The following is a 22,255-nucleotide window of genomic DNA, read 5'->3' on the forward strand; positions in this document are numbered from 1 at the left end:
GGCGGGGCAAGAAACAACCACTAGCTCCTAACAAAGTTCTTGGTTCCTTCACTTTGTTACAAATGCTAGATTATCCAAAAAGCCTTGAAAGCATTTATCTATTAATGCTAGTGGAGTAAGATGATTTTTTTAAAACCTTCACACCACAAGCACAAACCTGTGGCTGTGTTCCCCTACATATACCACAAGACAAGCACTGGGTAAAGATGAATATTTATTCACTTTACAAAGAGAATGGTATTAAATTGCCATAAACAGCTCCATTTATAGACAAATATAACTATACATTACACCAGTAGCTGACTCTAACTTTCCCAAGATGCTCTATATGGCTCCAGCTCTATTAGTTGAGCACAGAAATCTGTCTGTCACCGATATCAGAAGTCCCTCAGAGATAATGGTTTTATGTTTTACATATTCACACGTGGGAAAAATAAACCCATCTCCCCAGCTCTTTCTTAGAGTTGAGCTTCCATCTGCATGTTCCCTAGAGAGCACTAAGCAAATACTGGCTCATTCTTTTAAAAAAACAAACCAAAAAAAATTACTGATAATTTGAGAAGGCTTTTGTAGCACACCAAAATATTTCTTTATACATACATAAAAAATCTTGAGTCGGATTTATTTTAAGGTAAACATACCCTAACACTGCCAAGAGTGGGTAATGAAAAGGAACACATTAAATTATGGAATTATAAAAATATTTTCTTTGGAAAAAAATTCCAACAAGGTTATCATTAATATCTAAAACCAAAGAGAAAAAATAAACAACTGTTCTTTGACCCATTAGTAATTTAAATAAAAATGAAAACCTCTTCAAAAGCAGCTGTAACTGAATCTTTTAAAAAGTTGCAGGTAACGAGCACTTCTAAATCTATACACTGATGATTCTTTACAGGCAACTTGCAGTCAAGAAAAATCCTCAATATGGCTAATTCTTTAGTTTTTAAATTATCATAATTTTTCTGTGTTTTAAAAAAATACTTCACATGACAGCTTAAAAAATAAGTGGTTGTTTTGGGGAAGCACTCCAAATATTCAATCTGACTCAAATCAGATTACCAGTCAATAGAGAAGCTAGGGATACTGGTGATTTTATTTTTTTTAGTCACAATCATTTTTACTCCAGTCTTTAGTTTATCCCTTCACATTTTATGAAAATGTACCAAATTAAAATTTTTTCACTAGTGCTGCTTCATACCAGGATGTGATGAAAGATACCAACCTGAGATAAGAGCTGACTCCTTCACAAAAGTCCAGTTCTTGACCCTTACATGGGAAATGTCTTTATCTTCACTTACATCAATTCTTGGCATAACCAATCATACCGGGATATTACATTATAAAAATATACCATATATTGGACACTCATGTCAGTACACTGCAGAAAATGTATCTATTTGCTGTGTAAAGTTTATTAACATTTGAATGAAACTCTTATTTACACAGTTAAGTCTGGGGTGCTCAAGACAGCAAAGTGGCATGGGAGCCACCATTAGGAATTTGGAAATGTGCAGCGGTCCTTGGCATCTGTCACGGAGACAACCCTCCATAGGAGAACTCGGCAGCAGTGGGTAAGGTGAGCCAGTTTCCATAGTTCATTTGACTTGTTCCTCTGTTCATTCTTCTTCACTTTCATTTTCAGGATCTAAATCAGAATCTCCATTTAATTCCTTTTCACTTGCCACGTCTCTGTCCTCACCATTTTCTTCATCTTTTTCTTCAGCATCCTCTTCTTCCTCTTCGTCAACATCCTCATCTTTTTCACCTCCTTTCTCTTCCTCATCTTCATCCCAATTATCCTGGTAGAGATATTAAGCAAGGAAAGCATGATTGAAGGCCTCGTTCTTACAGGGTACAAAGATATGAGGCAGATTCATGTACCAGGAAACAAATTACTCACATCAGAATCCTTATCTGCTATTTCATCATCAGACTCCTCTTCAGAAGATTCTGCAAGAAGGGGGAAACAAGCTTTAACTTTGTGATCAAAGCAGAGGACAGAGCCCAGAAAGCTAAGAAGAATCAGATTCCTGAATTTATTTTTAGAAATATATTCAGCTATCAACCAAGAAGGAACATTGTTTATATTCTTATCTGCATAAAAGTACATGTATTATACTATTCCATCAAGATCTCATTGATCAGGACAAAGTATCAAAACCCTAACAAAATCCCATCTAAAACACTAAGTCGCTGTACATTAACTATACTTCAATTAAAAAAATAATTAAAAAAAAAAACAAAAAACTAAGCCGAGGATGTGGAGAAAAGGAATCCCTGTGCACTGCTGATGGGAATGTAAACTGGTTCAGCCACCATGGAAAACAGTATGAAGACTCCCCAAGAAATTAAAAATAGAATTACCATATGATCCACCAAGTCCACTTCTAAAAATATACCAAAGGAAATGAAATCAGGATCTCAGATATAACTGCACTCCCATGTTCGCTGCAGCATTATTTACAATAGTCAAGACAGGGAAACAACCCAAATGTCCATTGATGGAAGAATGGATAAAGAAAATGTCACACACACACAAAATAGATTATTATTCAGCCATGCAATAATAGGAACTCCTGCCCTTTGCAACAACATGGATGGACCTTGAGGGCTTTGTGCTAAGTGAAATAAGTCAGATAGAAAAAGGTAAATACTGTATGATCTCACTCACATATAGAATCTACAAAAACAAGATTCAATGATACAGGGAACAGATTGGTGGTTGCCAGAGGTGTCAGATAGGGGTGGAGGAAATGGGTGAAGGTCAAAAGACACAAACTTTCAATTATAAGAGAAGTCAGTCCTGGGTAGATAATGTACACCACGGTGACCACAGTTAGCAATACTGTAACGTTTATTTGAGAGCTGCTAAGAGAGTCAACCTTAAAAGCTCTCATCACAGGAACAAAAGATTTATAACTGTGTGGTGATGGATGTTAACTAAACATTGTGATGATCATTTCACAATATATACATACAGGATCATTATGTTGTACCCCCCTAAAACGAGCACAGTGTTATATGTCAATTATATCTCAATAAAACCGGGGGGGGGGAAATCACAAAAAGTATAATTAATTAATTCAGGTATGCTTTTATGTCCTTCAGTTATATTTTATAGTTTTCTCTATAAAGGTTTTGTTTCATTTTTTAGAGGTATTTCTAGGTACTTCATAGTTTTGGTTGCTGCTGTGAATAAGATCTTTTTTCCTAAGACATTTCTAACCGGGACATTATGGACATACAATACATTATTGAGACATAATAATGCTACTGATTCCTTTTTGCTAGATCTTGGTATCCAGTAAACTTGCTTATCTGAATATTTCAATGGTGTGACTAGATTATCAAATAATGAGATGTACTAAGACAGAATTTCATTGAATTATTTTTCTATATCTATTAAAATAATAGACAGTGCTCATGATAACCTGTTAACATGGTAATAACTACATTAACAGATTTCTTGATGCTAAATCATCTTACAATCTTTAAATAAATTCTACTTGGTAATGACATATTATTTTACTTAAGCACTTCTGTAATCAATCTGCTACTTAGGATATTTGAGGATGGCCTGAGATGTTATTTTCTTGACTATACTTGTCCGATTTTGACTCATAAAATGTCTAAATTGTTTGTACGTGACAAAAATGACTTGTTCCTTAAAGACTGGTAAAAGTCACTTATAAAACCTGTGTCTGGTACCCTACGGGGAAAGGTTTTGACTAAATCAATTTAAAGCTATTAGCTTGTTCTAGGTTTCTATTTCTTTTTATTTTTAAGTCAATTTTGGTCATTAAAGTTTCCCAAGAAATTACCTACACCATCTAGGTTTTTTGTATTGACATAGTTTGTTCATAGTGTTCTTCAAATCTCTTCCATACCTAACGCCCTTTTTTGTTTCTGTATTATATTTGTGCCTTCACTTTTTTTAATTTGATCACATTTTTGCCAGTTTTGCCACAAGCTTGCCCGTTTTATTAGGGAAGGTGTGTGTCAAAGCATGATCTCACACTGATGTTTTTACAAAGTCACAGAACTGAGTCAATGTGAAAAACTAAATGTTCAGCCTATGCCCCAAGCTTTACCTTCTTCATACACCAACTTTGCCTTCTGTGCAGGACAAGTCGGTCCCTTCGTTTTTTCTGATGCTGTAACCTGAAAGATAATCAAGTGCTATTGTGAAGTAGAGTGTAAGTTTATCTCAAGTATCACAACGTTCCCCAACAGTAAACTCATCCTCAACCACTATAACAGATGACCTTAACACGATGTAGATCAAATACAGGGCAAAAGGCATATTCGTCAAATACAAGAAAGAGTTACTCCGTAAAGGCTGAAAATACTTTTAAGGTAATCCAATTTCTTTCTGCGACAAAAAGCTGTAGAAATACCCTGTGACTCGTTGCTCATAGCACCACAACCACTCTAACTGTATTAACAACTGAAATATGACGGTGAGAACCTCCGAGTTAAAGCTGACACAGGTAGAACTAAGTTAACTTACTGTCAAATATATAACATTTCCTAGTCAAAAACTAGGTCCTGATTTACCAATTTTTTGCTGAAACAGGGTGCTTTCAACATTCAGGTAAACAATCCTTATTCCTCTCTCCATTCCCATCACATTCAAAAGTTTAGCACAAAACAATCTGATTTACTCACTTGCGTGATTAGAAGGATGAGCTTTCCGTGAAGGTGGGAGAGTTTCTGAAAAGTTTTTACTCTGCTTTCCATTAACTGGTACAGTGTCCCCAGCTGGGGTACCAGGTCAGGCAACTAAGGAACAACAGCAACAAAAAAATGATACTTTGATACTATTATAATAAAACATGGATAACAAATATATAAATCATGCTCAGATATGCCTGAGTATTCAGCCCCCAGCAAATGCTTGCACTTCCAGTGGCAGTGGCTGCTTGTCACACAGCCTAGCAACGTCTCAAATTTTCAGAGGTCTTTACTGTCCTAACAGCAAAAAAATAATGATGCAAGGTCCGAAGGAGAAACTGCAAGAAGAGACAAACTGCAGGGTGGGACTTCTTTGTGTTGATCTTATTATTTCAGAGAAGATCAATATAAAGGAGACACTAACTAAAGAGTAACCCCAAGCACATACCTCTGGGCTAAAAAGGGCTTCACTCTGAAACTTCCTCTCTGATGATATCACACTATCTACCTCCATTAGGTCCCAGCAGCTAGAGGAAGCTTTCACAGCTTCCAGAGACCAGCAGGACAAAGTGACAGAATACAAAGCTGACCTTATGGTATTTCAAACATACTTCCTGTTAATTAACCCTCTGAGTTATACTTCAGAAATTAAAGCAGGAAATTTTCTTTGTCCCTCCAGAGCTTCAGAAAAAGGGACCCCACTCTTTGCCCTTTAATTAGCCTTTACTTGCCCTCCTATCTCTGACACGAGAGTAAATAAGAGTGTTTCATTCAAATGTTAAACTTTAAACAGTAAAAATGAGAGTGTCTGTACATTACTAAAGCCCCCATGCCTAGCACAGTCCTTGACTTAGAGAAGGTACTTAAAGATATCTGATAAGGAAGGAAGAAATGAAGGAAAGGTGGGGGAAGAGCACTGTTTTCTGAGGAGAGAAAACTGTTTTGGGCTGGAGTCCACCCTGTACCATACTTCCATGGTCTATTTTGCCCTGACCTAGAATGTTATACGACTACTACTCCAGTAGTTATAACTTAGGGGTTGATTCCAGAAGGGATTTCACTACAAGTCCACCTAGGGCTCTTTTTGCTTCTAAGCAATTCAATGAAGTCACAAAATGAGTGTCGTCCTATGCTTGTGGTAATCTTTCCATGCCCATCACCACGCCACTCAGACACTGCCCCCAATCCAACTCCCAAGATTTCTGTAAGCAGGGAAACCCAATATGCATTCTTACTGTTTCCTATCTCTTCCCCACATTTTAACATCCTGACAGAGATCTCCACAGACATACAAAGAACGAACTGCCGAACTCAAAACAGGTTAACCAATGGTTTTTCCTATCTCAGACTACTGAAGGAAAAGGATCCTGAGACAGAGAACAAGGGACAGTGATCAGGCAAGAATTGGGTGAAACTGTTAAGAAGGGAAGAGCTATAGTTTAAGGAGTAATTAAAAATTTTCAACTATCCACTAAAATCTTTCAAGAAAACCTATTGTAAGGTTCTAGATAACCAAATAAAAGAAGAATGAGTCAACTGCATAATTTTATTTCTAGCTTAAACTATAATTAAATTGATGATGTGGCAATAACCCAGCTCATATTGTGACATATAAAACTGGTTTTTTTTTTGGTGTTGCTTTATGATTTTATGCTCCCTCCCTTCCATCTGTATAGGTAATCAAGAGTTGACAGTAGCCCCAGCAAAACGTCAGGTATTAAGATATTCATTTCATTTTTATCACAAGGTAATATAGATATGTTAGCATAGATATAAACTTTAAAAAGCTACTAAGCTTTTAGAAGAGGATGGGAGAGATACATACAATGTAAAGATAATTTTGCTAAACAGGTATGTATATAGAAAAACACCTGAGGACTAGTATGTAACTTTTCTCCTTTCTGTATTTTTCAAGCTTCTCTACAGAATATATATTACTTTTAAAATCTGGGCCAAAAAAGGGCCAGTTTATAAAAGGTAACAATGATGACAACATGACATTGCACCTGCGGAAAAAACAAATTCTTTAAAAGCAGCAGCTGATGGTTAAAGGGTAGATGGAGAGAAAATGGTTTTGTTAAGCCATCAGTTGATAATCCTTATCAAAGCCAAACTGTTCAGCAACTACAGGTGAAAAGACTTACTGTGGATAAGTAGGATGCATGGATCGTTAGCACGCATTTTAGCCACTGAACCATTATAACAGCACTGAAAAAAAAAAGAACAAATCAACTGATATTCACAAATTCAAAATTAAATACAATGGAGTTATAAAGATCTAGAAAATGACTCTAATAAATAACCACTGTGAATATGACAGTCGTTTATTCTTTCACTGGGTCTATTTGAGGTCTGTGTAATATACTCATCTTTTGAGGAAGGGAGGGGGTAGTAGGATGGACTAGATAACAGGACAAAAATCCCTTTCTCTAAAATAATTCAATTCCAGATATAAAACCTATGCTTTACTTCGTAATTAGCTGATACCAAGGCAGTAAACTGGGCTCAGCTGACTTTGCATTTTATGCTCATATCTGAGCCCCTCATCTACTCATCATCAGGTACAAACAGCAAAAGATTTCCACACCAACATTAAAAGACAAATATAGACCAAAAATGTAAGCCGGGCCTAATTAATGAAATCTTTAGATTTCCTCTGTGAGTTCCAAAGGCTAATGGAGCCTATCACAAAAAAAAATTTAGAAAAGAAAAACTATATTATAGACTCTGATAATACTATAGTGCAAGCTGAGATCTTTGAGATATCAACACCTTATATAAATATTTAATTATCAAATTAGCAAAAAAGACCCACAAAATTTAGTTATATAAAATCTTTCCTTGTAGTGTCTTAAGCAACTACCAGAGGCTGAGCAAGTTCTACAAATGTCCAGTTTTACACATCGTGATTAGGCCTGAATTATTAAATCAGAGTAATCCATTAAATGACCTGATATATAAAGCTGAAAAACCTCCAATTTTCTGAAGGAAGGGAAAAACTGTAATACAATCTGAGAAATAAGAATCATTCCATTTAAAGTAAGTGCAGAGAGCAACATCTGACACTTTGAGTTTTATTAGTTAGAATCTGAGGCTACCTACTATGTAATCTCATGCTGCCAGACACTGCTGTTTTTAAACAATCACATTTAAAATATTTATAAAATCAAAGCAATTTAAGTCGCCTAAACATCTTACCTATTAGGATGTCCTTGTAATCTCTTTGTAAGCTGAGGAGGAGAAAAACAGTATTAGCAACAGTACTTCAGAGGCAGCCAATCTCCATGAATTCCCATGATAACACATCCATAAGAACAAGGGAAAGAATGACTGTATTAGGAAATCATTATTCTTAAATTTACTAACTCCTAAATGTTCAACCAATTTAACATAATCTAGGAATACATTCCCAAAATAAAAATAATTATCTGACAAAAATCTAGGCTAGGATTTATATGAATGAATGTCCAGAACACACACAAAGACAAAATAGATTAGTGGTTGCCAGAAACTGGGGGTAAGGACAAATGGGGAGTGATTAGTGGGTACTGGATTTCTTTTTGATGTGGCAATTGCACAATCTGTAATATATTATAAAACACTGAACTGCACACCTTAAAGGTATGTAAATTATATCTCAATTTTTAAAATACATAGAAAAAAATCTAGGTAGATTTTGTCTGAGTAGATCTAGTGATCATCTATCATCGACTCTAAATACCCTGCTTGCTTACATACTGCAAATCCATTTCTCTGAATACTGGATTTTGTCTTTGAGTCATAGCATTAGGACCTTAAAATGAGAAGCGTACTCAGTTACCTCTTGCAACAACGGAATGACAGCATGCAGGGGCATCCTTAGTACAGTTCTCTTTATTAGGTTTAAGTTCCTAGTTTGAAGTACTTTCTGTGAGAAAAAAAAAAATGTAAATAAGCATACTCAGAAACTAAGGACACTACAGGGAATACTGTCACTAAAAATTATCTTAAAAACCAAGCAATACTCAACGGTAGCAAATAAAGATTAGGAATAAATGGAGAATGTTATATTATGTCTTATGGCTATCAGACAAGTACAGGCTTCAAGTATCAGGACATTTACTCCATTAAACAAGTTTCTGATCCACAAATTCTAAATTCTTATAAGCTAATTTTTGATATAAAACAGAAAAGAACACCTCTCGACATTTAAATACAGGTATATACACCACTTTAGAGAAGTTCTCAAACCTTTGTTTTATGAAACATATCTTGTCATATCAACACAAGAGTGAGCAAAACACACTAAAATCACATTACAAGGAAACATACCTTTTAAATGTTTTTGATAAAATTTTAAGCCAATCAAAAGATCATATAATGAGTGCTTGAGTCAAAAACTTTAAGGGTGAAACGCAGTCTCCACCCCACGTTGTATGGATAGAAAAGGAGATAGAGCAGATTAGTCCAAATTCTGGCAGGCCTTTCTGTTTCTCCAAACCCCACCCAGATGCTTCATCTATAGGAGAGGGTGGGAAATGAGTCCTCAGGTTTCAAAATCCAGATACCACCCCCTTCCTCTTTAATACTTTTAAATATTTATCTTTCAAAAGGGTTTACAACTAGAGGAACTTCCCTAATGGTTGGTGCATGCTATGTTTTGGCTGTTGTTGCTATAAAGATCATGTTCAGGATATGAACAGTAGAGGTATTACAAGGCAAAAACACGGGAAGTTCATTTTCAACCTACTTTAATGGTCTTAACATACCCTTTCAAAATTCCCTATGGATTTTATTTGCTTGTAAAAATATCTTTATACCAAACCCTTCTTAAATCTATCAAGTACTATTTAAAAACTATCACTGACATAATTACAAAAGTTTATTATGCAAAAGAAAGATTATGTATTTTTATACATAATCACTGGGGAACTGACGGATGGACTGTCCTAATATTGTCATTTTCAAATAATCAGAACACAAGGTTCAAAGCAAAATATGCTGAGAAGTTAAACAATAATTCACAAGGTGTCTGATGATACTAAACATCCCTCAAATCAAGTCTTTGTTATAGATCAGTTATCACAAAGTTCCAATGATGTACAAGTTACAGGGAACATTGTCTGAACTAGTCTACAAGTACTTTTTTTTTAAATGAAGTACAGTTGCTTTACAGTGTTGTGTTAGTTTCTGCTGTACAAGGAAGTGAATCAGCTATATGTATACATATATCCCCTCCGTCTTTGACCTCCCTCCCACCCATCTAGGTCATCACAGAGCACTGAGCTGAGCTCCCTGTGCTATACAGCAGGTTCCCACTATCAATTTTATACATGGTAGTGGGTATATGTCAATCCTAATCTCCCAATTCATCCCACTCCCCCTTCCCCCTGTGCCCACATGTCCGTTTTCTATGTCTGCATCTCTTTTTGTTAAGGTACTCAATTTTCACAGCATGTTCACCAAACTACCAGGCTTCACTGTCTTAAATGGCCAAGTAGAATAGTAACACTTTAGGTCAAGGAATACAATCTTGAACTTGCTGCTGCACATTATTTATACCAAAAGCTTGGTTAAGAAACATAATGTAGGGCTGAAGGTTTGAAAACTACGTGGTTTGTGAAATCCTCTAGTGCTCTAAATGTTAAGTGATCAGATAATTTGTTGTCCAAACTGGGACACTTCTGTGAATGAAAGGAGTCACTATTAGTAATTACACCAAGTTAAGAGGTGTAAACCAAAACTGTCACAGGCAAATAATGGTATGTATGGCCTAGCTATTTAGAAGTTATTCCAAACTGCAGGACAGAAAAATGTAACAAGCTCTCAGATAATCCTTATGCTCACTAAAGACAGAGGTTCTATGATAACAATTTTCAAATTAAAAATACACACAAAAAATAAGTTATCCCAAACCAAGCAAAATGATAATGAATAGAGGAGTTAGCATTATTAACTTCTGCCAAGACTATAAACCACAGCTACAAGTAGCAAGAAGATGATACTGAAGATGGGATTTTTTTTTAAACTTTACTGTATTATAACTGAACGTAACAGTGCACAATTTAAAGTGTACTATTTGATCAGTTTGACATACATTTACCCATGAAACAAACACTGTAATAAACATTCTATCACCCTCAAGTCTCCTTGGACCCTTTACATCCTATCCTTCCCTTCACCCCACCGTCCTCAGGCAACCACTGAACTACATGCTGGTTTGCATTTTCTAGAATTGTTCTATAAATGAAATCGAACTGTATGTACTTTTTTGTCTGGCTTCTTTCTCACAGCATAAGTTTGAGATTCATTCATGTTGTTGATGAAGCAATATACATTCTTTACATTGTTAGATAACAATTTATCCCTTCATGTGTTCAGGGTTCTTTCCAGTTTGGGGCTATTAAAAATAAGGCTGCCATGACCATTCATGTACAAGTCTTTGTATGAACATTTGTTTTGAATTCTCTTGGTAAACACCTAAGAGTAGAACGGCAGGATCTTATGGTAGATGTGTCCTTCACTTTTAAGAAATGGTCCAACTGTTCTCCAAAGCAGGCGTACCATTTTACATTCCCCCAGCAAGATATGAGAGTTCCAGTTACTCCACATCCTCCCCAATAGATGGTACTGGTCTTTTAAATTTTAATCAGTCTATAATGGGTATGCAGTGTTGTCTCACTGTGGTTTTAATTTGCATTTGTGATGATTAATGATGTATAATACCTTTACATGCACTCACTGGCCACTGGAATTCTTTTATGAAATATGTGTTCACGCATTTACCAACTGTTTTTTATTTGAGTTGAGTCTCACTACTGAGTTAAGAGTTCTTTATCAATTCTGGATATAAATCCTTTGATATATAAGTTGGGGTTTTTTCCCCAGCCTGCGGCCTGCCTTTTCATTCTCCTAACAGTGTCATTTCAAGAGAAAAGTTTTAAATTTTTATTAAATCCAAATGACCAATTTTTCCTTAAGTGTTTCATGCTTTTTGTAATGAACCTAAGAAGGATTTTTCCATGCAAATCTGCATAACATTTTCTCCTATTTTCTTCTAGAAGTTTTGAGGGTTGGTTTATACATTTATGTCTGTGACCTATTTTTGTGTAGACTTTTGTGTAAGATGTGAGGAAAGAGTTGAGATGCATTTTTTTCCATATAGATATTCAATTGATTCAACTGCAACTGTTGAAAAGACTTTGCTTTCCCAATTGACTCAACTTAGAAGCACCTTTACTGAAAACCAATTGCATGTGGTCTATTTCTGGACTATTTTGGTTCCTTAATCTATATTTATGTTTTCACTAATACCAAACTATCTTGATTACTACAGCTTTTTCTTGAAATCAGGTAGGGTAAGCTCCCCAGTTTTGCTCTTCATTTTATAATTACTTTGGTTATTTCATGTCCTTTGAATTTCTAAAAGGTAGCTGTGCTGGAATTTAATTGGGAATGTATTGGATACATAGAATAATTTGGGGGGAATTGCTCATCTTAACAATATTGAATCTTCCAACCATGAACATAGGCCTTGGTTAATTTCTCCCAATTTTTGTAATTTTCAATGTAGAGGTAGAAATACCTTTTGTAGATTTATCCTAGGCATTTTTTGGTACTACTGTAAATGGGAACTTCTAAGAAATACTTAATTTAAATAAAATTTTTTAAATATTTTAAAATCTATAACTCCTATGGGTGCCATGAATTATATAAATGACTAAGCCTATCTTTTTTGCATAAGCTATAGACTATTTCTTTAGGTCAAATTGCCACTTTCCTAAAAAGCCATAAACTTTAATGTCAAGTGTTCTACAGCAGGGATTTTTAACCTCACCTTTGGTCCTATGTTGTATACCTGACACTGCTCACTTTCTTCTTTCTTTCTTTTTTTTTTTAATATTTATTTTGGCTGCGCTGGGTCTTAGTTGCGGGATCTTTTAGTTGCGGCATCTTTTAGTTGCGGCACGTGGACTCCTTAGTTGTAGCATGCACGTGGGATCTAGTTCCCTGACCAAGGATCGAATTCGGGTCCCCTGTATTGGGAGTGCGGAGTCTTACCCACTGGACCACCAGGGAAGTCCCCTTTCATTCCTATTTTTAATGACCTCCTATTATATTTCACATATCCTCAGAAGGTTATCTTTGGAAATGAGGAACACACTTTCCAGGGGAAAAAATATTTGATTTTTTTTTTTACTTGCCTCTTTCTCTTTAGAATGCATGATATCCCAGGTAATACAGTATGGGAATACTCCTATATTCTAGTTTTTCTTTCTTTTTTTTTTTTTTTAAAAGTTATTGACTTCTACTTAAACAATACGACGTATCACCTCAAAATCCTGAATAATGAAAAGATCTTACACATAAAATTCTTTACAATTTAAGAAGTGCTTTCACAAACATCATTTCCTTTACTCTCCCAACAACTCTATGACACCTGACAAAAGTACACACTGTCACATCTGAAGTGCCAGATGATTCTAATCTGAATCTCTTCAAGCTTCTAGATCCAACTACCATTGTACAGGAATATGATGGACAAGAATTATATTAAATGATACTTGTTGGGTTAAATGACCCAGTAAAATGGATTTGCAGGAGGCAAAATCCAGAATGTGAAATCTCTTTAGAGCAAATAACCTAGCTTCCCCAAATTGCAAAAGACAGAAAAGGCAAATCCACCGAATAGTGTGGACTTCGTTGGGATCCAGTTTTGAAGAAAGCAAAGAAAAAAAACAAGACAATCAGCGAAAGATAAATACTAACTGGATATTTGATGATTTTAAGGAATCACTGTTCACCTTTTTAGGTGTGATAATGAATTGTGGTTATGTTTTTTAAAGGAATTTCTATTGTTACAGTTGAACAGGGATATATTTGTGGATGAAATAAATAATAGGTCTGAAATTTGCTTCACTGTAACCTGGGTAGGGGGTGAGCAAACAGATAAAACAATAATAGATAGAATGGCTAGTGCTAATAATTTTTGAAACTGGGTGATGGGTTCATGGTGGCCCACTGTACTGTTAAATGTTTTGAAATGTTTCTTAGAAACAAAACAACTCATTCACTTGTACTACGGAAGAAGTTTTCAAAGCACAGTTAAGTAAGCAATGATGGCAGATAAGTTATATTTTTAAAACACTGTCAATTGTTTTCTATAGCTTATTTCTCACCAAATCCTCACCTAGGTTTGTATGCCATGTTAAACTAAAATTGTCCTCCCAAGATACATACACTCACAAACTATTTTAAAAGTAAGTTTAGGTTTTTAGATATGCCTGGTTTCCCCCCTGCTGTTTTGCAAAATCCCCTTAAACACAAATATAAGATATTCCCATTTAGATCAAAATACAAGTCAGAGAGACCTTATTCATAGGCTGCATATTAAAGTCACATCTATACTAAGTGGCACCATAATATCACTACGAGTCACTAGGAATAAATGCACTTAGCAAATATAAACTGCTTTAATCTGATCACGCAGTGCTTAAGTCCAATTTTTTACACTTAAATTTTCTCTACAGACCACTTTCCAATTCTGGAATTTAAGAGGACTAAATTAGCAACATCGTACAAGCAGTCACCAACTTACAAACACAGAAATCGTAAGTGCCTCCCTTTTATATACCCCCAACCCTCTTGAATTTTTCCCCCAAACCTCCTATCCATTGCCAAGGTTCCACCTCACCGCCCCCTCTCACGGCCAGGGGGAATTAAGTTTCTGGAATCCAGAGTAAAAACTCAGGAACGCATTTTCCTACAGAAAAAAATATAAATTGTGATCTAGAATGCTGAGTATTATAATTCAGCTACACAATGTTTATAAAGGCTTTTGTGAACTAAAGCCTAAGAGCCTAGTAACAATTCACAACAATATTTCTATGAGAAAATGCATTCCAGGTTCAAAATAATTTAATACAATCCCTTTGTAGGTTGGTGACTGTCTGTATAGTGCCACCAAGTGATATATATATGACTAAACTCACAAAACATTAAATTCAAGACAGCTACATGACTATTCATTCTGTAAATGTGCTGTCAATCACTTTCTAAGAAAAATTAACCATCTTAATTCATTTAAAAACTGCTATAATACTTACATTTAGCATTTCAAAATCATTACTTTCTAAACCCTGTGTGAGGAGAACTGGAAAACTGTTTGTCTGTGGAAGGGTGTCCTTTTCTTTTTTCGCATCTATATCCAGTGCTCCCAGGCGTTCTTCAATGCTAACCTACAGAACAGAAATGACCAGTTAATGTTATATGAGACAACACCTAAAGCAGTTTGGTCAAATTACTTTGTGCTTATGTCTCAGAAGACAAAAGCCACTGACTGATTCACACCTCAACACTGAAAAACACAAATACGCTCTTCCTCGTTCCAACAGAATCTCATCACCATAAGGCCAATGTCGTAGACAGGTGTGATACCTGCAATCCAAGTTTCCAGACTCCAGTGAAAAAAACTGAAAACCATGATTTGAAAATGTAATTCACAAAATCCCCTCTATATGAAGATTCAAAAAAGACAAGGATCAGGCAACTGATTACTAAAGCACAAGAAAAGACCTATAATCACAAAAGCTTCCCCTTCTGTAATTATCCCTTGCCATCAACCTCGGATCTTTTGCTAACAAATATTATCAAAAGAGCATAAAGACAGTTACGTTCCCCCCAAAATTTATAAGATGTCTTCCTATTTTTCTCTTTGTTTGCTATACAAAAACTCACTTGTACATAACTAATCCCTTATGAAAGCAAATCTAACAACTACATTCTGCCAGCCCCTTGGAAGCTCAATCAAAATACGAACGTTCTATTACTACCAAAGCAAACAGAGAGGCTTTGGTAAAGCCTCCTGTTTGGGTCATGTTTTATGAAAAACACTAAAAAGGTAGGAAAAAATTAAAGGGTAGGATCTAGGCCAAACTAGAGGAAGTTGACACCTTATTTTTAAATCAGATATCATGTTATTGAGAAACAATTTTTAAGAACAGCAATGTTATTCCCCAACCCCCCACCCCCAATAAAGCAAGACATTTAAAATCAGGTAAAGAAACACTCTTTCTCTAATGATAAAACAGTTAAAATTCTAGATTACTTAGACAAGAGTGACAAGTGAATGGAAGACAAAAAAGGATTTTTCACAGACAAGTATAGTAATCACAAGAGGGTTTTAAGAGTTGAGAAAAAATGAAATTTATAAGCACTTTAAGAGGTTATAATGACGATCACTTTTAAAGGCTAACTAGCATTAAACCAGCCAGGAATGCTCAGACAGCCAAGAGACAAGGCATCACTGGAACTCAGCAACATGCGAAACCCAATGAAAATCATCACAGCAAGTCCTGGCTTAATCTACAATTACCTTATCCAGCTAACAATGACCAAATGGCCAGAAGAGCACCCTCTTCAGTTAATAAGAGTTTTGTCCTCTCCATTTTCTGAAGTTTCAGCTTTGGCTCCATCCAATATAATTCTTAGAATCTCCCAAGTAATCTTAAATTTCAAACTCAAAAATGGTCAGAATAAGTGTATTACCTCCTTTTCCCCTAATTTCCTCTTGCTCTCTATTTCCTCAGTCTGTGGAGGAGCAGGCTTGATAGCTGCATGATGACCAGGTATCCCAGGCACCAGAACTTTTGCTTCAGAATTCATCACTGGTGTTCTCACCTGTTAAACAGGAATAGTAGGGGTGTGACAAAGGAAACTGTCTTACTCTTTGCAAGATTTATCCCCAATGAGAAAACTAACAGCTTTTAAAAGGTTTTCCTACTGAAAAACTTAATGTAACTAACTCAATAGGATATGAATTAAAGATATATTTTAATTGAATACTGGCATTTAAGTATAATCTGAACATTCATTGTTTTAAAGCCTGCAAAATGTAAGAGTAAGAACCAAGAAAAACAAAATCTACAGATCACACAATGACACACTGACTTAAAAATTCAGGGGACAGGGGTTCGATCCCTGGTCCAGGAAGATCCCACATGCTGCAGAGAAACTAAGCCCATGTGCCACAACTACTGAGCCTGAGCTCTAGAGCCCACAAGCCACAACTACTGAGCCCACGTGCCACAACTACTGAAGCCCGTGCTCTGCAACAAGGGAAGCCACCACAAGAAGCCCGCGGACTGCAACGAAGAGTAGCCCCCGCTCGACGCAACTAGAGAAAGCCCACGCGCAGCAACAAAAACCCAAAGCAACCAAAAATAAATAAATAATTTTAAAAAAACGTTAAAGAGTGAAGCTGTACATTTTATGACTACCTCCAATAATTGATCTTTGCCAGAAATGCTCAGACAGCCAAGAGAAAGGTGTCATCTCTGAAACTCAGCCAGAAGCGAAACCATTTGAATGTCATCATAGCATGTCTTGGCTTTCCTTTTTTTCATTAGACTGCCAAACACATGATGTCTCCATGTAGATGCCACATTATATTCAAAATAAAGCATGACAATAATGTTCTTATATCTGGTATTTAATTCCAGCCCCATCATGGATTTAGGTTTTATTCCACCCTGAAATACAGCATTCCTCTCAACAAAGTTTTGCCCCTTTAAGTATATAAATTGATGAAATAATTTGATAAATTTGATACTGATATTTACTCAGTGATCCTGCACTGGGGGTGGGGTGGAGGAGGAAGAATTAAATAAATCCAAGGTCTTCAACTTCTAGTCACCTATTCACTCATTCGTTCAACAAATCAAGAGCACAGAAATGAAAAAAGGTTTACAGTCTTAATATCTAAAACCTAATCCCACAAAATTTGTTAAGACAAGATCATAAAGAGGATATTAAGAGTTTAAACATAGTATTACATAACAATTCAATTCACTCAAATATCTTTTTTCTTAACTTCTAATATGAAATGCACTCACCTTTGTTATAGCGGTTTCTACTTTTGGGGCCCAGCAGATTGAAATATCTCTTACTAAACACATATGAGGTTCTTTGGAATTTAAAGCCTGGGAATAGAATTTTAAAGAGGGAAAGGGGGTGGAAGGTAAAAAAAAAAAAGTGTCAAACAAAGTAATTGGGAGTAAGAATAAAGTGAAAAAGAAATGCATTTTTATAAAAATACAAAAAAGTATAGAAGGCTTCCACAGAAAACTCCTGGTCACTCAGACTGATCACCATTCAGATTGATGCCATATGAGGAAAATGGGTAAACTCTGAAGATACCAGGCATAATGTTTACTTTCTTCAGTTATGTACTGGTCAAATCTTTCACATACGCAGTTTTAAAAGACTGACATTTAAAACGTAACAGATTTTAAAGAAAACATTATTAGCTCATCACCTTATAATCTATCCTAAAAAAGACTGATCCTACCCTAAATTTCCTACTGCTATCCTTCCACAAGCTAGTCAAAGACAAGCAATGCTGATTAATAAAATGCTCTAAGGTGAATCTCTATGTCCTGATATGGTATTAAACAGGAGGGGAAGTGAGATGCAGCAAAGTACATATGTACCTACAAGGCTTTAAAGTTATAGGTAATTCTCTATACCCACCTAATCAATATCTGGAAAGACACAAAGCACACAGGAAACAGGCTGCATCTGGAGAGTGAGGTTATGAGATCCACGTATGGCAAGGAGACGTATGTTTAGAGTTTAACACTTCTCTCCCTTTTTTGTCACACCATAACCATGTATTACATTTTTTTAAAGTAAGAAGTATTTTTAAATAGACTCAACAAAGATTGCTTAAGCAAGAGATATTCCTCTCATAGTCTCTCACCTATTGGACATGCTCATAGTAACTCACCAAAAGTCTCCAAAGAAACTTCTGTAATCAAAAAACCTAAACCACTGCCCCACCCGTTACATTTCCACTTAGAATACTCAATGCGTGCTATTACTACGGGATCTCTTATTAAGATTTACCTGTGGCTACTGAGCACCTGAAATGCGGCTAGTCCAAACTGAGATGGGCTTGTAAGTGAAAAATATACACCAGATTTTAAAGACATAATACCAAATAAAGGAAGAAGGGGGGCAGAATATCTCAAATAACGTTTTATACTAAACATTAAAACGATATTTTGGATATACTGGGTTAAGTAAAATTACATAGTTGACCCTTGAACGATGCAGGGGTTAGGGGCGCCGACCCTCTGTGCAGTCAAAAATCCACTTATAACTTGTTCATAGTTATAACGTATCCATAGTTCCGCATCTGTGGTTTCAACAACCTTGGATGGTGAGGTACTGTAGTATTTACTATTGGAAAAAATCCATGCATAAGTGGACCCACACAGTTCAAAACTGTGTTGTTCAAGGACCAACTATAAACAGAGTTCTCACAAGTTAAAATAAACCATCCACTGAAAAGTCCTTCAGTTAAGTGGAAACATATGACATCTTCTTAAGTATTCCAATAAGCAGACCAATATATCATTTTAAAATCATTCTCTTCCACAGACATGTTGATGTTGCACTGCTTTACTCCAGAGGAGCAGCTACGTACCACTCGCTCAATGGTGGGCTGAAACCAACTGCCATATACAAGCAACAATGACATTTTGTCGGAGCAAAAACCAGCTGCTAGAATAGGGATGGGTTTTGGTGTTGATTTCTTGCCTTTCCCAGGCGTTGCTATCTGAATTGTGCAGTTTGAAGTCAAAGGCTTTTTGCAGTATCTGGGAATGGAAAAAAATGAGATTAGAAAATGTGAAAATAGCATCTCACACTAATTCTTTGAAGTTGGTGTCATGAAATGTGACCCTCCCCCGGCCTCCACATCATCAGGAGTGACCAGTGTCCCAGAGCACTAGTGTTCCTGTCAAGACTTCATCTATCCCCACCCGGCCAACATTCAAGACCTCACCACCAAACCCTGCCTTGAGGCACAGCTGCTCTTCTATCCCACTCTGTCAACCCTTACAAATGGCCCCAAGCTCCCAAGTGCTCTCTCACCACCCTGAGCTTCAGCCCCAAATGGCTCTGTTCTTGCCCTACTCTAATCAGCCCCATCTCTAATTGCTTCCAACCCCTGAATCCTCACCATGACCTCTGCATCAGAGTTCCAGGAGCAAAAAGATCAGCAAAATATAAACAAAATTAGATCCTCAACTTCTCTAAGAGCTCTCCTCACCTTGCTTGCCTCGGCAGCCTTCCCCACACCCTTAGTGCCAAGACCCTTGGCAATGATTCAAGTACGCTTCTTGTTCTTCACTAACACTTCAAGACAAGTAGTCTCTCCCTCCACCACCTCCAAAACCTTTGAAATTGCCGTCACCAGCTACCAGCTACATTCCCCTCCTGCCGTCATCCAATGGCCTTTGGGTCACTCAGCATTTCTTAAAGATGTGAGTGGCTGTCACTCTGTCCAACAATTCCACTGAGGAATCCCTTTCTTAGTGATTTCCATATACAGCATGCAGTCTGACGATCCTTCTGACACCCTGCCCTCTCAGTTCCTTTAGCCTTCTACCTCTATCAACCTTGTCCTTCCCTGTACCTTAGCCACACGCTCCTCACACCACAGACATCTTATCACCACTAAGTACACACCCTCCATAATCCCAACTGTAAGCACCCCACTATCTTTCCAACTCACTCTTCCTAGTTTCCCAACTCCACATCCATCTCTATCCAGGATTTTTGGCCTCTGCTTTGGGCTTTACCCTTCTGTGGTCTATTCTCTTCACATCAGATAGAACGACTTAAAACTTAATGTCTTAAAACTTAGGTCAAACCTCATCAATCCTCAGTTTAAAATCCTTCAACAGCTTACTACTGCCCAAAGAGAAATGCCCAAGCCCTTACCATGGCCCACCACTTCTGGGCCCTCAACTATACATTCCATGCATACATGTGACTATATAAATAAAGGCCTCAAGTGCTACACATCAAAATGTTAAGTTACCTCTAGGGAGTGGAACTCAATGGAGGGAGACTTGAGTTTTATAATCAATTGTCTATGCATCCTGAATGTTTTAAAATAAATGTATATTACTTTCATAATCCCTATATAGAATTGTAAAAGGAAGGGCACCAACTGACAATAAAAAGTTGAAACCATTTTAAAGCTTAACATAATTCTGCACATGACTGAGTCTCAGACCATGTTTATAGCACATGCAAGAGTTGGCAAACTTTTCTATAAAGGGCCAGATAGTAAATATTTTTGTTTGGGGGGCGGGGTGGGGTACATGTGGTCTCTACTGGATGTGGCCTGCAGGCCATAATTTACTGACCCCTGGTCTATGACTACTACACATCATATCAGCAACTCCCCTCTGTCCAACAAAACACAAGCGTTCACTGATCCACAAATGTGTGACACTGATAAAGTTAGAAATTAAGGCTTCACCAAAGTTCACAAGCAAAGCTTTCCTACTGAACCAATTTCTTTTAAAATAAAACTTGAGTTCTCACTGGGAATGTATGTAGTCATACGGACAAAGAATTAAGAAGGCTTTCAGAACAATCTAAATGAAAAGTAACATAAAGCAAAGAATATTGAGGTGGGAGTATAAATAAGTAGCAAGTCAGGGAAGGAAAATAAATTTCTGACTTGAGAAACTTCTTACTTACCCATTTAATATGTGTTCAAAAAGATGAACTTGACCATCTCTGCAAACAACAGCTAACTTGACAGGCTAAAAGAAAAATGTAACATTAATAGGTAATATACTTCGGTCTACTCTAATAATTACTTATGAAAATCCAACTACCCTCTCCACCCTTCAAATAACAAGAGATAAATCAAAACAGTAAGGATGTTCAACTCTTGAATTTAAAAATAATCACTGCCACCAAAATAACAATTCAAGTAGTTGTTGTCAAGCCTATAAATAAAAGTTTAGGCTAAGAAGACAGCACAGTCCATGAGAACGCAGCATGGAAGTTAGAGGAGCTAAGTCAACAACCAAGTGCACTGGCTGACAACAGGGAACCAACCAGCAGGCCCACATGTCAGGATTACTGAAAACGCCACTGCGCCCTGTCCTCTCCCCTCATGAGCACTCAATACAGAATCCAATGATTACTTCGAATAGTCTAAGATTTTTATTTTGTTCTCTCTCTTTCCTGAATCATCGAATCATCAAAACCCTGATTTTAAAAAATAGTATTTGTGAAGTCCAAAAACAAATTCTCTAAGAAACAAGCCATTTACCTCTTCTTTATTTTCTGACAAAGTCAAGTCAATATAGACAGGTTCGTCTGTAACTGTAAAAGACATCACTGCATTCTTCTCTTTGTTTTCTGAACGGACCTGCCTAGATAACAAAACCGATGATTAGATAATGAGACATTTAAAAAAAAAAAAAAAAAAAGGCAAACACCTAAAGGGAGTTACAGCAATCAGCTCCCAACAGCGTTTTCATCTTTTGAAAGCTAAATAAGGTAATTAAAGATCAAAATAAGGGAAGCATTTGTGTCACTACCATGTGACATGGTTATATGGGAAAAGAGAAAGCATTAATGCATTTGTGGCAGACTTAAACAATGAGCAACGTTCTTTTCCATTAACCTATTTGTCTATCTTGATGGCAATGCCAACTGTCTGGATCACTGCAGCTTTGCAAGTTTTGAAGTGAGTTTTCCAACTTCTTTTTCAAAGTCATTTGGC

The 22,255-nt window shown here is 36.5% G+C and overlaps 1 protein-coding gene and 2 non-coding genes across 3 annotated transcripts in view; all 3 read right to left on the reverse strand.

The window, feature by feature from the left end:
* Positions 1-201: 201 nt before the first annotated feature.
* The window catches only part of WDR43 (WD repeat domain 43), a 50,407-nt gene continuing 28,353 nt past the window's right edge, over positions 202-22,255 (reverse strand). Inside the window, exons 6-18 of the mRNA XM_060168794.1 lie at positions 21,800-21,902; positions 21,217-21,281; positions 19,145-19,316; positions 17,550-17,636; positions 16,204-16,335; positions 14,763-14,894; positions 8,498-8,584; positions 7,876-7,907; positions 6,822-6,885; positions 4,672-4,785; positions 4,095-4,164; positions 1,904-1,953; positions 202-1,802 (exon numbers count right to left, since the gene is read on the reverse strand). Coding sequence (XP_060024777.1) covers positions 1,620-1,802; positions 1,904-1,953; positions 4,095-4,164; positions 4,672-4,785; positions 6,822-6,885; positions 7,876-7,907; positions 8,498-8,584; positions 14,763-14,894; positions 16,204-16,335; positions 17,550-17,636; positions 19,145-19,316; positions 21,217-21,281; positions 21,800-21,902 — 1,291 coding nt within the window. The 3' untranslated portion in view covers positions 202-1,619. The remainder of the gene's footprint in view (positions 1,803-1,903; positions 1,954-4,094; positions 4,165-4,671; positions 4,786-6,821; positions 6,886-7,875; positions 7,908-8,497; positions 8,585-14,762; positions 14,895-16,203; positions 16,336-17,549; positions 17,637-19,144; positions 19,317-21,216; positions 21,282-21,799; positions 21,903-22,255) is intronic.
* On the reverse strand, positions 15,932-16,007 carry LOC132532052 (small nucleolar RNA SNORD53/SNORD92). The gene has a single exon (XR_009544313.1). It is a non-coding gene; the product is annotated as a small nucleolar RNA SNORD53/SNORD92 (small nucleolar RNA).
* On the reverse strand, positions 16,960-17,037 carry LOC132532051 (small nucleolar RNA SNORD53/SNORD92). Its single transcript, XR_009544311.1, has one exon. It is a non-coding gene; the product is annotated as a small nucleolar RNA SNORD53/SNORD92 (small nucleolar RNA).

This window comes from Lagenorhynchus albirostris, chromosome 13 (assembly GCF_949774975.1).
Source record: "Lagenorhynchus albirostris chromosome 13, mLagAlb1.1, whole genome shotgun sequence".
Taxonomy (NCBI): Eukaryota; Metazoa; Chordata; class Mammalia; order Artiodactyla; family Delphinidae; genus Lagenorhynchus; species Lagenorhynchus albirostris.